Source organism: Equus quagga, chromosome 7 (assembly GCF_021613505.1).
Source record: "Equus quagga isolate Etosha38 chromosome 7, UCLA_HA_Equagga_1.0, whole genome shotgun sequence".
Taxonomy (NCBI): Eukaryota; Metazoa; Chordata; class Mammalia; order Perissodactyla; family Equidae; genus Equus; species Equus quagga.
Genome location: NC_060273.1, coordinates 9,283,225 through 9,299,277, shown reverse-complemented (window position 1 = coordinate 9,299,277; position 16,053 = coordinate 9,283,225). Strand labels below are relative to the sequence as shown.

Here is a 16,053-nt window from a genome sequence, read left to right as displayed (position 1 = left end):
ACTGGGGCTGGGGGGAGTTCCAGAGACCCAGCTTCGTAGCCTAGGGGGAAACCCTACAGGCTCACAGCAGCCTTAGGGAAAGCCTCTGCACAGCACCAGTAGAAGGCACCCAGCCGCCAGCCACAAGGCTGGAAGACCCCAGGGCAAAAGCAGCATAGCTAGGTGAACTAACCACAGACTGTAGAAGATGCCAATAGCTCTCCTGCGACCTATAGAGGACAAGTGAGATTTGGTGGGTGCCGACAGCAACGGAGCGACAAATATAAGTGATCCCACCCCGGCTGCTGGAAAAGCCCATAACACCGTTGCAGACCCCAAGGAGAGAGCACATCTAGGTGGGCTGCAACAGTAGGCACCAGCAGCCTGAAGCCCCCCTGTGACGGCCCCCACGGCAGAGGAGGGAATCCAAAGGGCCACTGTGGCTACGAGGAGGGGCCCAGGCCCAGTTAGCAACTGCGGACAGGGTTCCTGGTTGGTGCAGTATAAACAGCTGCTCCCCCACCGCAGCAGCTGAAACAAGTGAAAGGAGCAACTAAACTATCTCCATGCGGAGGCACAAATCAACAACATCAAGCAATATGAAAAAATACATTAAATCTCCAGAACAGAAAGAAAGTAACAAATACACAGAAAACAATCCCAAAGAAAATGAGATATATAACCTAAATGATGATGACTTCAAAACAGCCATCATTAAAATTCTCAATGAGTTAAGAGAGAATTCTGATCGACAACTCAACGAGTTCAGGAGCTATGTCACAAAAGAGTTTGATATGATAAAGAAGAACCAAACAGAAATATTGGAAATGAAGAACACAATAGAGGAGATTAAGAAAAATCTAGATGCTCTGAACAGTAGGGCCGATAATATGGAGGAAAGAATTAGCAATTTGGAAGATGGCAATATAGAATTGCTGCAGGCAGAGGAGGAGAGAGAAGCAAGACTAAAAAGAAATGAAGAAACTCTCCGAGAATTATCAGACACAATTAGGAGATGCAACGTAAGGATTATAGGTATACCAGAGGGAGAAGAGAAGGAGAAAGGGGCAGAAAGCCTATTCAAAGAAATAATGGCTGAGAACTTCCCAAATCTGGTGAGGGAGATGGATCTTCAGGTGACAGAAGCCAATAGATCTCCAAACTTTATCAATGCAAGAAGATCAACTCCACGGCATATAGTAGTGAAGCTAGCAAAAGTCAACGACAAGGAGAAAATACTAAGGACAGCCAGGCAAAAGAAACTAACCTACAAAGGAACCCCCATCAGGCTATCAGCAGATTTCTCAGCAGAAACTTTACAGGCTAGAAGAGAGTGGAATGATATATTCAAAAATCTGAAGGACAAAAATCTACAGCCAAGAATTCTCTACCCAGCGAAAATATCCTTCAAATACGATGGAGAAATAAAAACTTTCCCAGATAAACAAAAATTAAGGGAGTTCATTGCCACAAAACCTCCTCTTCAGGAAATCCTCAGGAAAACCCTCATTCCTGAAAAATCCAAAAAAGGAAAGGGGCTACAAAACCAAGAGCAGAGGAGATAAGTAGAAGGACAACAACAGAGAGTAGCAGCTCTACATCAGAACAGATTAAACCATGGGACGAGAAACAAAGGAAACTGAAGAAAACCGGAGAACAAGACACAAAATGGTAGTGGTAGGCCCCCACATCTCAATAATCACTCTAAATGTAAATGGATTGAACTCCCCAATCAAAAGACACAGAGTGGCAGGATGGATCAAAGAACAAGATCCAACAATATGCTGCCTCCAGGAAACACACCTCAGCCCCAAAGACAAACACAGACTCAGAGTGAAGGGATGGAGAACAATACTCCAAGCTAATAATGAACAAAAGAAAGCAGGTGTCGCTATGCTAATATCAGACAAGGTAGATTTCAAAGCAAAACAGATAAAGAAAGATAAAGAGGGACAGTATATAATGATAAAAGGGACTCTCCACCAAGATGACATAACACTTATAAATATATATGCACCCAACACAGGAGCACCAAAATTTGTAAAGCAACTCTTAATAGAACTAAAAGAAGACATCAACAATACAATAATAGTAGGGGACCTCAACACCCCATTAACACCAATGGACAGAACATCCAGACAGAAAATCAACAAGGAAATAATGGAATTAAATGAAAAATTAGACCAGATGGACTTAATAGATATATATAGAACACTTCATCCAAAAACAGCAGGTTACACATTCTTCTCAAGTGCACATGGAACATTCTCAAGGATTGACCATATTTTGGGAACCAAAGCAAACATCAATAAATACAAGAGAGTTGAAATAATATCAAGCATCTTTTCTGATCATAACGCTATTAAACTAGAAATCAACTACAAGAAAAAAGCAGAGAAAGGTGCAAAAATGTGGAGACTAAACAACACGCTTCTCAACAAACAATGGATCATTGAAGAAATTAAAGAAGAAATCAAATTTTATCTGGAGACTAATGAAAATGAGAACACGACATACCAAATCATTTGGGATGCAGCAAAAGCAGTCCTAAGAGGGAAATTCATCGCAATACAGGCTCACCTCACTAAACAAGAAAAAGCTCACGTAAGCAACCTCAAACGACACCTAACAGAACTAGAAAAAGAAGAACAAACAAAGCCCAGAGTCAGTAGAAGGAGGGAAATAATAAAAATAAGAGCAGAAATAAACGATATTGAAACAAAAAAGACAATAGAAAGGATCAATGAAACAAAGAGTTGGTTCTTCGAAAGAATTAACAAAATTGACAAACCCCTAGCCAGACTCACCAAGAAAAGAAGAGAGAAATCGCAAATTAATAAAATTAGGAATGACAGAGGAGAAATCACAACAGCTACCAATGAAATACAAGAGATCATAAGAGAATACTATGAAAAACTATATGCCAACAAATTGAACAACCTGGAAGAAATGGACAAATTCCTAGACTCCTACAATCTCCCCAAACTGAATCAGGAAGAAATGGAGAATCTGAATAGGCCAATCACAAGTAAGGAAATAGAAACGGTAATCAAAAACCTCCCCAAAAATAAGAGTCCAGGACCAGACGGCTTCTCTGGAGAATTCTACCAAACATTCAAAGAAGACTTAATACCTATTCTCCTCAAACTGTTCCAGAAAATTGAGAAAGATGGAGAACTCCCTAACACATTCTATGAAGCCAACATCACTCTGATCCCCAAACCTGACAAGGACAACACAAAGAAGGAGAACTACAGGCCGATATCACTGATGAACATAGATGCAAAAGTCCTCAACAAAATTTTGGCAAACCGATTACAGCAATACATCAAAAAGATTATACACCATGATCAAGTGGGATTTATACCAGGGACACAGGGATGGTTCAACATCCGCAAGTCAATCAACGTGATACACTACATCAACAAAATGAAAAACAAAAACCACATGATCATCTCAATAGATGCAGAGAAAGCATTCGACAAGATCCAACACCCATTTATGATAAAAACCCTCAGTAAAATGGGTATAGAAGGAAAGTACCTCAACATAATAAAGGCCATATATGATAGACCCACAGCCAACATCATACTCAATGGACAAAAGCTGAAAGCCATCCCTCTGAGGACAGGAACAAGACAAGGGTGCCCACTTTCACCACTCCTATTCAACATAGTACTGGAGGTGCTGGCCAGAGCAATTCGGCAGGAAAAAGAAATAAAAGGAATCCAAATAGGTGACGAAGAAGTAAAACTCTCGTTGTTTGCAGACGACATGATCTTATATATAGAAAACCCCAAAGAATCCACAGAAAAACTATTAGAAATAATCAACAACTACAGCAAAGTAGCAGGGTATAAAATTAACGTGCATAAATCAGTAGCATTTCTATACACTAACAATGAACTAACAGAAAAAGAACTCAAGAACTCAATCCCATTCACAATCGCAACGAAAAGAATAAAATACCTTGGGATAAACTTAACCAAGGAAGTGAAGGATCTATACAATGAAAACTACAAGACTTTCTTGAAAGAAATTGACGATGACATAAAGAGATGGAAAGACATTCCTTGCACATGGATTGGAAGAATAAACATAGTTCAAATGTCCATACTACCTAAAGCAATATACAGATTCAATGCTATCCCAATCAGAATCCCAAGAACATTCTTCACAGAAATTGAACAAACAATCCTAAAATTCATATGGGGCAACAAAAGACCGTGAATTGCTAAAGCAATCCTGAGCAAGAAAAACAAAGCCGGCGGAATCACAATCCCCGATTTCAAAACATACTACAAAGCTACAGTGATCAAAACAGCATGGTACTGGTACAAAAACAGGTCCACAGATCAATGGAACAGAATTGAAAGCCCAGAGATAAAACCACACAGCTATGGACAGATAATCTTCGACAAAGGAGCAGAGGGCCTACAATGGAGAAAAGAAAGTCTCTTCAACAAATGGTGCTGGGAAAACTGGACAGCCACATGCAAAAGATTGAAAATTGACCAGTCTTTTTCACCACACACCAAAATAAACTCAAAATGGATCAAAGACCTAAAGATTAGGCCTGAGACAATAAGTCTTTTGGAAGAGAATATAGGCAGTACACTCTTTGACATCAGTTTCAAAAGAATCTTTTTGGACACTGTAATTCCTCAGTTTAGGGAAACAATAGAAAGAATAAACAAATGGGACTTCATCAGACTAAAGAGCTTCTTCAAGGCAAGGGAAAACAGGATTGAAACAAAAAAACAGCTCACTAATTGGGAAAAAATATTTACAAGCCACTTATCCGACAAAGGGTTAATCTCCATAATATACAAAGAACTCACACGGCTTAACAACAAAAAAACAAACAACCCGATCAAAAAATGGGCAGAGGACATGAACAGACATTTCTCAAAAGATATGAATATGGCCAATAGACACATGAAAAGATCTTCATCATCGCTAATCATCAGGGAAATGCAAATCAAAACTACACTAAGATATCACCTTACACCCGTTAGATTGGCAAAAACATCCAAAACCAAGAGTGACAAATGTTGGAGAGGTTGTGGAGAAAGAGGAACCCTCATACACTGTTGGTGGGAATGCAAACTGGTACAGCCACTATGGAAAACAGTATGGAGGTTTCTCAAAAAGTTAAAAATAGAAATACCCTATGACCCAGCCATCCCATTAGTGGGTATCTATCCTGAGAACCTGATATCAGAAATCTCAAGAGTCCGTTGCACCCCTATGTTCATCGCAGCATTATTTACAATAGCCAAGACGTGGAACCAGCCTACATGCCCAGAAACTGATGATTGGATAAAGAAGATGTGGTATATATACACAATGGAATACTACTCAGCCATAAAAAAAGACAAAATTGGCCCATTCACAACAACGTGGTTGGACCTTGAGGGTATTATGTTAAGCGAAATAAGCCAGTCAGAGAAAGACGAACTCTATATGACTCCACTCATAGGTGGAAATTAGTATATTGATAAGGAGATCTGATCGGTGGTTACCAGGGAAAAGGGGGGGTGGGGGGAGGGCACAGAGGGGGAAGTGGTGTACCCACAACATGACTAACAAAAATGTACAACTGAAATCTCACAAGGTTGTAATCTATCATAACATTAATAAAAAAAAAAAAAAACTTAGGAAATAGTAAGTGTTAGCAAGGATGTGGAGAATTTGGAACTATTGTGCACCGTTGATAGAAATATAAAATGGTGCAGACACTATGGAAAACAGTATGGTAGTCCTTCAAGAAATTAAGAATGAAATGACCATATGATCCAGCAATTCTCCTTCTGGGAATATATCCAAAAGAATTGAAAGCCAAAGTCTCAAAGAGATGTTTATACAGCTGTGTTCATAGCGGTGTTAGTCACAATAGCCCAAAGGTGGAAGCAACCCGAGTGTCTGTGGACAGATGAATGGATAAAGAAAATGTGGTACATACATACAAGGGAATGTTGTTCAGCCTCACAAAGGAAGGACATTCTGACACCTGCTACAACATGGATGAACCTGAAGGGCGTTATGCTAACTGGGATAAGCCAGTCACAAAGAGACAAATACTGCACCATCCCACTCATCTGAGGCACCCAGAATAGTCCAATTCACGAGACAGAAAGTAGAAGGGTGGTTGCCATGGGCTGGGGAGGGGAGGATGGGGGGTTGTTTTTTAATGGGGGCAGAGTTTCAGTTTTGCAAGATGAAAAAGAGTTCTGGAGGTGGTTCACAACGATGCGAGTGTCCGTAATACCACTGAACTATGCACTTGTAAATGGTTAAGCTAGTAGATTTTACGTGAGGTGTATTTTACCACCAACGTTTTTTTCATTACAAAACGTTTTCAGAGCACCTGCTCCACGCGAGGCATGGGGATACAACAGTGAACCCTGTCCTTACAAACACTGTCATTGTAAGAACGAACACACTTAGGAGCCAGTCCTGATGGCCTAGTGGTTAAAGTTCGCCTTGCTTCCCTTCAGCAGCCCGGGTTCGTTTCCTGGGTGCAGAACCACACCACTCGTCTGTCAGTAGCCATGCTGTGGAAGTGGCTCACACGGAAGAACCAGAAGAACTTACAACTATGTACTGGGGCTTTGAGGGGGAAAAAGGAAGAAAAGAGGAAGATTGGCAACAGATGTTAGCTTAGGGCAAATCTTCCCTTAAAAAACAAAAACAAGAAACAAACACACTTAAGGAGACGGAATTCTAAGAGCAAGAAACGGTACATACAATAGACCCAAACCCACAGGAATTCAAAACTGGGTTTATCTGACACAGACTGAAAATTTTGGCCGGGAACTAGAAACTATTAAAAGCATAATATATCTAAAAAGAACCAAAAATAAAATCTCAATAGATGACAGAAAAGGCATTTAATAAAATTCTCCAATACTCATACTTTACTTTTGAAAATTCTCCTAGCAAATGAGGGACAAGAGGGACCTTCCTTGACCTGATAGCGTGAGGAGTTTGGGGTACGGCCTTGAACATCACGCACGGTGGTGAAAAATCTGAACATTCCCTTTAAAGTCGGTGACAAGATAAAGACACTCTCTGTCTGTGCTTCCATTGCCCGTTGTATTAGGATCCTGTCCCACTCAGGAAGACCAGAGAAAGAGGTAAAGCACAGAGATTGGAAAGCAAGACGCTGGTAAAACTCACCTGCCAATGACGACCACCCTAGAGAGGGCACAGGGGCTCTGCCCAGATCTGTGACCCCTAAGTTGATGAGATCTGCGCTTCTGTGGGACCCAGAGATCCAGGGGCTGAGGTGGACTCTTTCTGAAAGTGGAAAGAAATCATTCAGGGGTCACCAAATGTTCTAGAACCATCCTCACGCCCCTGCTGCTTTTGTGGCCTGGATACCCTCTCTTCACCCTCAGGATTCAGTTCAGGCATCGATTCCGGACTTCCCTGCACCGCCTCCCCCAGTTGGGGTTCAGTGCGTCCTCTGTCCTCCCAAAGCATCTTGTGCCGAGGTTCAGCCCTTCCCCTCCGCTGGGAACCCCTGATGGGGGGACCATGCCCGGGTTCTGTCTCCCAGGTGTAGGGACCCGTCTAACCCTAACCTGCTGCCTTTCCAAAGAGGGGGATGTCCTTTGGACGAGGGCCGCTCTTGGCCTGACAGTGCTGGGCCTGCAGAGTGCCAGGGATGTAATGGGGCCTCCAGCGCAATTCCAGGAAACAGGGGGCCCACGGCACAGCCTTACCTCCCTTCTCTTTTCTTCCCAGTTTGAGATTTTCCTTAAGCCGGCACCAGGCTGCCAAGATTTCAAAGTCCTTCACCTTCCACCACAAGCCCAGCTCCGCAGCAAGGTCAAGATTCTTGGCCAGGACGGAACAACCAGCACGAGACACCGGGGGGCTCAGAGAAGAGGGTGCTGGCTCCAGATACCAGAAGGAGCAGTTTGCCAATGCTTCAGAATGCTTCTGGGGACAAGAAAGACCACAGCTGGTCTGGATAATTCTCCACCTTCCTCAATACCTATCATCTAGGAGACAGCCTGGCCGCTGGACCCACCTCTGGGCGGGGCCTCCAGTCTGCCCACTGTCCTTGTCCTGGCTGTTTCTCACTTGCTCAGCTGAGGCCTCCGTGGTGTGAGCCGGGCTGCCCCCGGGGTCTCCCTAGCTTCCTCTGCCCTCCGCAGGGGTCTCCCCTGAGGCGTGAGGTTCCTTGAGGCGGGCTGATGGCCCCAGATCCTTCATCACAAGCCCAGTTGGGGAGCTTCCCTCTTTGGGGTCGCTACTGAATCTGGAACGGAACATTCCGGGGGGTGTTTGAAAAGCCCTCCTTCCTGAAGGGCCGGTCTCCACAGACACGTGCCGTGGGCACGAGGCGCTCAGGCCCCAAGGAGACGGCGCTCCAAGTCGTTCTTTCTTTGGGTGGCAGGCTTGTCCCTTGAATGTTCAACCAAAACATAAGGCTGGTGGAATCCACGAACTCGTCCGTTGGGTGGCTGCGGCCGACCGTCTGCTGGAGAGACCGGGAGGCTGGGGGGCTGGGAAACCTGCCCACCCGCAGGGGGCCCCCTCGAGCCCTCTCTACACCCAGTCCCGGGGTCCAGATTCTAGAGCAGAGGGCAAAGTGTCAGCCATGAGGACGGGGGCAAGCAGAAGGCCAGACGCAGTTGTCCGCCCACCCCCCACGTAAACCCCTGGCATGCAGCAGGTGCTTAATAAAGTTTAGAAGAGGGACATCTAGAGAGTTCTAGAATCTTTAGAAGATGGAGGGTAGGGGAACGGGGAGCTGGTCCTGCACATTCCCACCTCTGGAGGGAAAAGGGTCAGGAGGAGGGTTCTCGTTAATTGAGCGAGGGCCATGGTGTCACGGGTTACAACCCAGAGAGCACGGAATCCAGGCCCTGTTCTTTGAAAGACACTTGACCTTTTCTTAGACCTTTTAATAGCCCAACGAGGAAGGGATGGCCCCATGTAATGGAAGAAGCAGTAGGCTCAGAGAGCCCAGGGCACTCACCCAAGGTCACACTGCCAGCAGACGGCCGGGCCGGCACTGAGCAGGGCATGGGCTGCCCAACCTCAGTCATCCATCTTCCACTTTCCCAGTAGCTTTGTGCCGTGTCATCCGCCCTTTAAGAAAGAGTCTGGTGAACTTCAGCCCTGCCCCAAGCCGTAATACGTAGTGCTTGTTCATTTTTTCCTCATACACCTTAAAACGCCCCAGAAGCCGTGTCACGCACTGTCAGAAATGTACCCACAACGGGGGGAAGCGCTGTGCTGGGCCCTGTTGCTGGAGCTCAGACCAGGAAGAGGGGAAAGGAGAGAGTTCACGACGGAAAGCAAGTCGCTGGAATTGGGGGGCAGGGGGGGCCCTGAGCAGTTCAGTTTGATGCGCTCACAGTTTGCAACGACGCAACCAGTGGGTTTCTAAATCTGCTCAATGGATCAGTGATTTCCAGTCCAGAAACAAAACTGGCGACTTCCAGCCTGCCTCCCACGCTGTCCACCCCGCACTGACCAGGGACACGGCCGTGGGCTGGGCCCCGCAGAGACCCAGGGAAGGAGACACCACTCCCCTGTCTCAAGGCAGACTTGTCAACATCAACACCCCACACGTGTGCAGAATTTACAGAAAAACAGATGAGAGAAGAAAGGATTCCATTAGAAACACCTATAAATATTCATGTCTACAGCAGATAGAGAGCAAGTACAAATAAATTCTGAAAAAACGGAGTCTCCGTGAGATAATTTGTTAAAGGAGAGGAGGTGGGCAGTTCGAAAGAGGAAAAACACAACCGAGGAGGAGGCAGAAATTTTAACTTGACTGGTAATCTAACGGGAATGAAAATAACAATTATAACTTTACCTGTTACATTGCAAAATAGGGATTTAAATAATAATACCCAGAACTGGGGAGGCTGCGAGCCTCGAATTCTGTAAATGGCACTTTCAATGAGGACAACCTCCGTAGTGTGTTTCGAAAGTCTTAAAACCATTTATTCCTTTGATTTAATAAGCCCACTCCTGGGACCTTATTCAAAATGAGGGAGGGAAGGGAAATAGAAATGATTCCAAAAAATTTCAAAATAATTTCATTATTCAAAATGCTGAAAATTATGAACAACCAACAGGGAAATGGTTTTTCAAAGTTGTGGCATATTAATTGCATATGCTATCTTGAACTCATTTGTCAAAAAACAACATGAGGAAATGTATTCACATGGAAAAAAGATTAAGCTCCAAGTAGAGCAGAAGACTGCATAAAAATTTGCACCAAGAATAACTGTATATGGGGCCCGGCCTGGTGGCATAGTGGTTAAGTTCGCTCCTTCCACTTTGGTGCCCAGGGTTTGTGGGTTCAGATCCCGGGCGTGGACCTACACATGAGTCATCAAGCCATGCTGTGGTGGCGTCCCACATACAAAATAGAGGAAGATAGGCATGAATGTTAGCTCAGTGACAATCTTCCTCAGCAAAAAAAAAAAGACTATATGGACCCAAACCTGGCAGGGAATCGAGGAAAATGGAAAGAGTTCCTATAGGAAGGGCGAGACATTGCAGGTGATTATTTCTCTTTTAAAATTCCCTTTGTAATATTTACGATGCTCTTCTTCCCAGAGATTTTTAAATATGGAAGGAAAGCAGGAAGGGAGGGAGGGAAGAAGCTACCCAAGGGTCCACTGAGGGATGAATGAATAAAACCAAAATTAGGACATCCATCCATACAATAGAATACTATTCAGCCTCAAAAAGGAAGGAAATGCTGACACACACTCCAGCATGAATGAACCTTGAGGACATTATGCTCAGGGAAATAAGTCAGACACAACAGACAAATCCTGTAGGATTCCACTCATCTGAGGTCCCTAGACGTAGTCAAAACCATGAAGACAGAAAGTAGATGGTGGTTGGGGGGTCGGGGGAGGGGGGGGAGCGGTGCTGGGTACAGAGTGTCAGTTTGGGAAGATGAGAAAGTTCTGGAGGTGGATGGTGGTGATGTTTGCACAGCATTGTGAATATACTTCATGCCACTGAATTATACACTTAAAAAGGATTGAAATGGTAAATTTTATGTTACGTATGTTTTACCACAATTTTAAAAATGAGAAAAAGAAAGGAAGGAAGGACAAAGAGGCTCAAAGGAATTTTTTTTTCTGCAATGGCTGGGGGGGAGGGGGCAGCAGTGAGCAGCACATATTTAAAGGGGCAGAAGCCTGGAGGGCGAGCGAGGAGGTGGAGACAGCAGTGAGGGAGGAAGAGGAGAAGGAGGCAGGCACCCCTTCTTACTTGAAGCTGGCGTTCTATCTTCAGGGAGAAAAGCATGCAGGTCACTTTCTGGAAAAAGCCTCTGCATGGGAGGGTGAAAACCTTTTTCCACTCCCCATCTTACTTCTCTGGCCAGGGCCCTGTAAATTAGGCAGACAAAAAGACAGATTGAAAGAGAAAAACAGATGTTTATGAGCACGTGCATCCAGCGTGGACGTGGGAGCCCTCAGAGATGAGCAACTCAAAGGGGTGGTTAGACCAGGGGCTTACTTACGTAGCATCTTAACAAAAGAACAACATGGTTTTAGAGAAGCCACAAGACAAAGGAAAGGACTTTGAGGCTCCAGGGGCAGTAAACTGTGTGGGAAGGTAAATATGTGGGGAACGAGGTAGAGAAGGGTGGTTTTCAGCAGGGCTTGCTATGTAGATTCCTCTGGTGCCCATAAGGGTCTAGAATTGTCTCTAGTCATTAACTCTGTCCCTCCTGGTAGAAATGATGAGGATTTTAGGCTGGTTACTTTTAAGACTGCAGATGAGAAGCAGGCTCCGAGGAGCGGAGTTTGCTTGCCCTTTGTTGGGAGACATTTACATTTCTAAGGGAAACCTCCATCTGTAAAGTTGCCTCCCTCTCTGTGCCAGGAAGAAGGGAGATGACCTTATCTCTACAAACTTTTAATCAATGCCAAAGACAAGAAGTTAAGTTGGTTACTGTCTGGTAACCTCATGTAACTGATTTAGGGCGGTGGCTTCTGGCCATTTACTCAATCCGATTTGATTCTTATCTAAAAGTTGTGGGACTGCCCAATGGCCGGACCCTACCGGCACTGATACCATTTTAACTTTTTTACATATTCTTTCCTTTGTCTTGTAAAGAGATAACTCACATACCTATGCCTTAAATTTAGCCTTACTCTCCACCCAACTTTGCAGCAGAAGCGGCAGCAGCAGCTCCTCCTGCCCGTGGGCCCTGTCCCCACGCAGCAGCTCTGACTGCCCATGGGTCCTGTCCCCATGCTATTCCACACTATTCTCTAAATAAAAGAGCACTACTGCCAGATCTTAAGAGTCCAAGAAATCTTTCTTTCGACTCCTCGGCTCACCGAGCCCGCATCAGAAAGAGGAGCGGGAGGGGCCGGCCCAGTGGCGCACTTAGGTGCGTACGTTTGGCTTCAGCGGCCTGGGCTTCCCCGGTTTGGATCCTGGGTGTGGACATGGCAACGCTTGGCAAGCCATGCTGTGGCAGGCATCCCACACATAAAGTAGAGGAAGATGGGCACGGATGTGCGCTCAGGGCCAGGCTTCCTCAGCAAAAAGAAGAGGAGTGGCGGCAGATGTTAGCTCAGGGCTAATCTTCCTCAAAAAAAAAAAAAAAAGAGGAGGGGTGCCTCAACAAATTTAGGTCCTGCTTTTAGGCAAATAGGGGGAGCGTGGAGAGCTTTTCCTGTATCTGCGGCTGCTCAAATGCCTTCAGCTCAAAATAATGCTTATGCCCAAGTGGCATATTTCCAGGTGGCTCTTCTGTTCTGCTTCACCTCCATCAGGCCCATTCTTGCCATCCAGTGGGTTGTGACCAAATTAAATGTGGCCACTGAGTGTAACCTGAACAGAGAGGGGGGAGGAGAAACTGCTCACGTTTGACGGTTGTTGAAGCGAGGAGGAGACGGACCCGGTCAACACTCATCTTAGGAAAAACTGAGCCAGCTTCATTACCCAACCCCACCTCTCAATTATTTTTAAAGACGGAAGGAGTGGGTGGAAATGAGGTCACCCTGAAGCCCTCCGGCCAGCAAGCTCAGAGTCAGAGCTGGGACAGGAGCAAGATCTTTGGTCACTGAATGTGAAGGACGCTTTCCAGTGACTTCACTGCCTCAGGGCCTCTGGGAGGGATGTGTGTCTTAGCCTCTTTCTCTAAGACCAACTTGGAAGCGTGTCTGGGGTGGCTGACCTCATCAAGACAAGGAGGGGACCTCAAAGGCTGTCTAGGCAAGGAAACTTGAAAACCTAGAGGAAATGGATATTTTCCGGGTGGGAAGAAAAAAATCCAACAAATACCAAAAGAGAAAATCTCTAACTATACCAGAAGAAACTGAGAAAGTTGTTAGAAAGAAACCACCATCCCGCAAGTCTCATGGTGGGAGGGGGAAGGGAGGGAGCCCAACCTACCACAGGATGGTTTCCCGGAAGTCAGCCACATCCCCAAACCCCACCTCCCTATGTACAAACAACAAGCCGTCGGAAAAGTGAACAGAAAAAGGAGAAAACGTCCCACTTATAACAGCACCTCCTAAAAATAAACTCCCAGAAATAAACGCACCACCATGTATACGATCTATACGAGAAAATCCTTTAAAAGCTGCTGGAGGCTTCAAAACACATCCAATGTGAAAAAAGGCACACTGCATATGTCCTTATCCAGAAGGTTCCCACGCTAAGATGTAACCATCATCAGCGGGCGCTGGGGGCACGTGGGACCACAGCCCTCACACGTGCTGGTGGGGACGCGAGATGGCGTGGCCACTCTGGAAAACAGGTTGGCAATTTCTTAAGAAGTTGAAGATGAATTTCCCCGACGGGTCAGCAGTTTGACTCCCAGGTGTGCACCCAAGAGAAGTGAAAACAGACGCTCACGCTAACACTTGAACACAAACGCCCGTCAACTGCTAAATGGTGAACAAATCGTGGTAGGTCCATGCAAATGCCCATCGACTGGTGAATGGACAGACAAACTGCGGTGTGTCCATACTGTGGAATGCTGCTCAGCAATAAAAAGCAAGTGAGTCCTGAAACCTGCGACGACCGAGGTGAATCCCAAAAACATTATGTGAAGTGAAAGAAGCTGGATGCAAAAGGCCACATATCATATGATTCCATTGGTATGAAATGTCCAGAGAAGGAAAATCGATGAAGACAGAAAGCAGGTTAGTGGCTGCCTGGGGCTGTGGGCAGGAACAGGGAGTGAGTGCGAATGGGCACAGGGACTCTCGTGGGGGTGATGGAAACGTCCTAAAACGGGAAGGTACTGATGGCAGCACAACGTCATAAATTCACTAAACGTCATCGAATTGTGCGTGTAAAATGGGTGATCTTTATGGTATAAAGATAAAGCCGTTAATAAAGGAACTTCTTAAATTTAACATATAAATAACATGAAATGGAAACTATAAAAGAACCAAATAGAAGTTTTAGAATTGAAACATACACATATCTGAAATGAAGATCCATCGGATGGATTTAAGAGCAGACTGGGCACAGCTCAAGAAAGCATCAGCGCATTTGAAGACGGGTCAGTCGGAATTATCCAAACTGAAGCACGGAAAGAAACAAGAACTAAAAATGGAGAGAGAACGAAAGGAAGAAAGAAATAAAGAACGAATGTCTGAGACATGCAGGACGGTGTCCATTTGTCTACTGCACGTGTAAGTGGCGTCCCAGAGGGAGGAGAAAGGGAGAAGAGGGCAGAAGAAGATCTGGAGAGATAACAGCCTGTGATTTATCAAAACCGATGAAAGAGACCAACCCACAGATCTGAGAAGCTCAGCAAATCCCAACAGGATTCATACAAAGAACACGACACCTGGGCACGTCACAGTCAAACCGGTGGAAACTCACGAGGAAGAGAAAAGCTTAAAAGCAGCCAGATGACAAAAGAGACATTACGTTCATGGGAACAAGAAGAATGATGCAGCTGAATCCGTTAGAAACAGTGGAAGCCAGAAGAAATTGGAACGACTGGTGGAGAACACAGTCAACCTACTATTTTATATCCAACAAAAGCATCAGTCAAAAATGAGGCAAGGGGCCGGCCCGGTGGCGCAGCAGTTAAGTGTGCACGTTCCGCTTCGGCGGCCTGGGGTTCACCAGTTCGGGTCCCGGGTGCAGACATGGCACCACTTGGCCAAAGCCATGCTGTGGCAGGCGTCCCACATATAAAGTAGAGGAAGATGGGCATGGATGTTAGCTCAGGGCCAGTCTTCCTAAGTAAAAGTGAGGAGGATTGGCAGCAGATGTTAGCTCAGGGCTAATTTTCCTCAAAAAAAAAAAATGAGGCAAAATAAAGAAATTTCAGGCAAAGATGAGAGAATTTGTCACCACCAGGCCCTCCGTGCAAGAGACATTAAAAGAAGTTGTTCCCACCTGAGAGAAATGATCCTGTGCGCAAGCCCAGATCCGAAGAAAGGGATGAGAAACAATCAAAAAACTAATTTTTACAAATGCATTTCTCTTGCTGATCTGAATTTGGAAAGGAAAGGACAAGAAATGCTTACCTTCCTCTCTCAACCGGGCACTGCAGGCAGAGATCCGGGAAAGCTGACTTTGGTAAGAATTTTTACCCTCCGCTGGCTTTGGCCCATTTTTCCAGGATGCTGTCTGCAGGCTCCAGAGCAAGTGGGGTGTACCAGGAACTGTAGGGGAGGAAAAATAATTTTCCCTCTGCTCTTCTGAGCTTTTGGCTGAGACCTCTGTAATAAAAGGTTAACAAGAGAAAAATGGACAGAAGTTTGTCAACATGTTTACGTCCTGTACACATGGGAGACACTAGGGAAAATGAGTTGAGTCCCAAGGTGGCCTAAGCCACCAGCTTACATACCATCTGCAGCTAAAGACAAAAGAAAGGTGTGGGGCAGCGCTTATGTTTACAGGTTAAACTTTGTTACGCAGAATCCAGTGCCTTCTCCATCGATGAGAGTTTCTAGAGGCGCAGCCATCTTCCTCCTGCAGGTTCAGAGGGAGACACCCTTACAAATGGAGATTTCCCTTATAAATGTAAGTGTCTCGTACAAAAAGGTAACTCTGCTCTGATTTCAGAGCTTCGCCTGTGTCTGCTGATTC

At 45.3% G+C, this 16,053-nt stretch overlaps 1 protein-coding gene and 1 long non-coding RNA gene across 2 annotated transcripts in view; one reads left to right on the top strand and one right to left on the bottom strand.

Moving 5' to 3' along the window:
- LOC124243009 (uncharacterized) overlaps positions 1-7,862 on the top strand; it is a 152,722-nt gene extending 144,860 nt beyond the window's left edge. The window contains exon 68 of the mRNA XM_046668547.1: positions 7,732-7,862. Coding sequence (XP_046524503.1) covers positions 7,732-7,736 — 5 coding nt within the window. The 3' untranslated portion in view covers positions 7,737-7,862. The remainder of the gene's footprint in view (positions 1-7,731) is intronic.
- Positions 6,899-15,633, bottom strand: LOC124243010 (uncharacterized). The gene is made up of 4 exons (XR_006889572.1): positions 15,489-15,633; positions 11,245-11,363; positions 7,710-9,087; positions 6,899-7,281 (listed from the first exon to the last, which is right to left on the bottom strand). It is a non-coding gene; the product is annotated as an uncharacterized LOC124243010 (long non-coding RNA).
- Between the last annotated feature and the right edge of the window lie 420 nt (positions 15,634-16,053).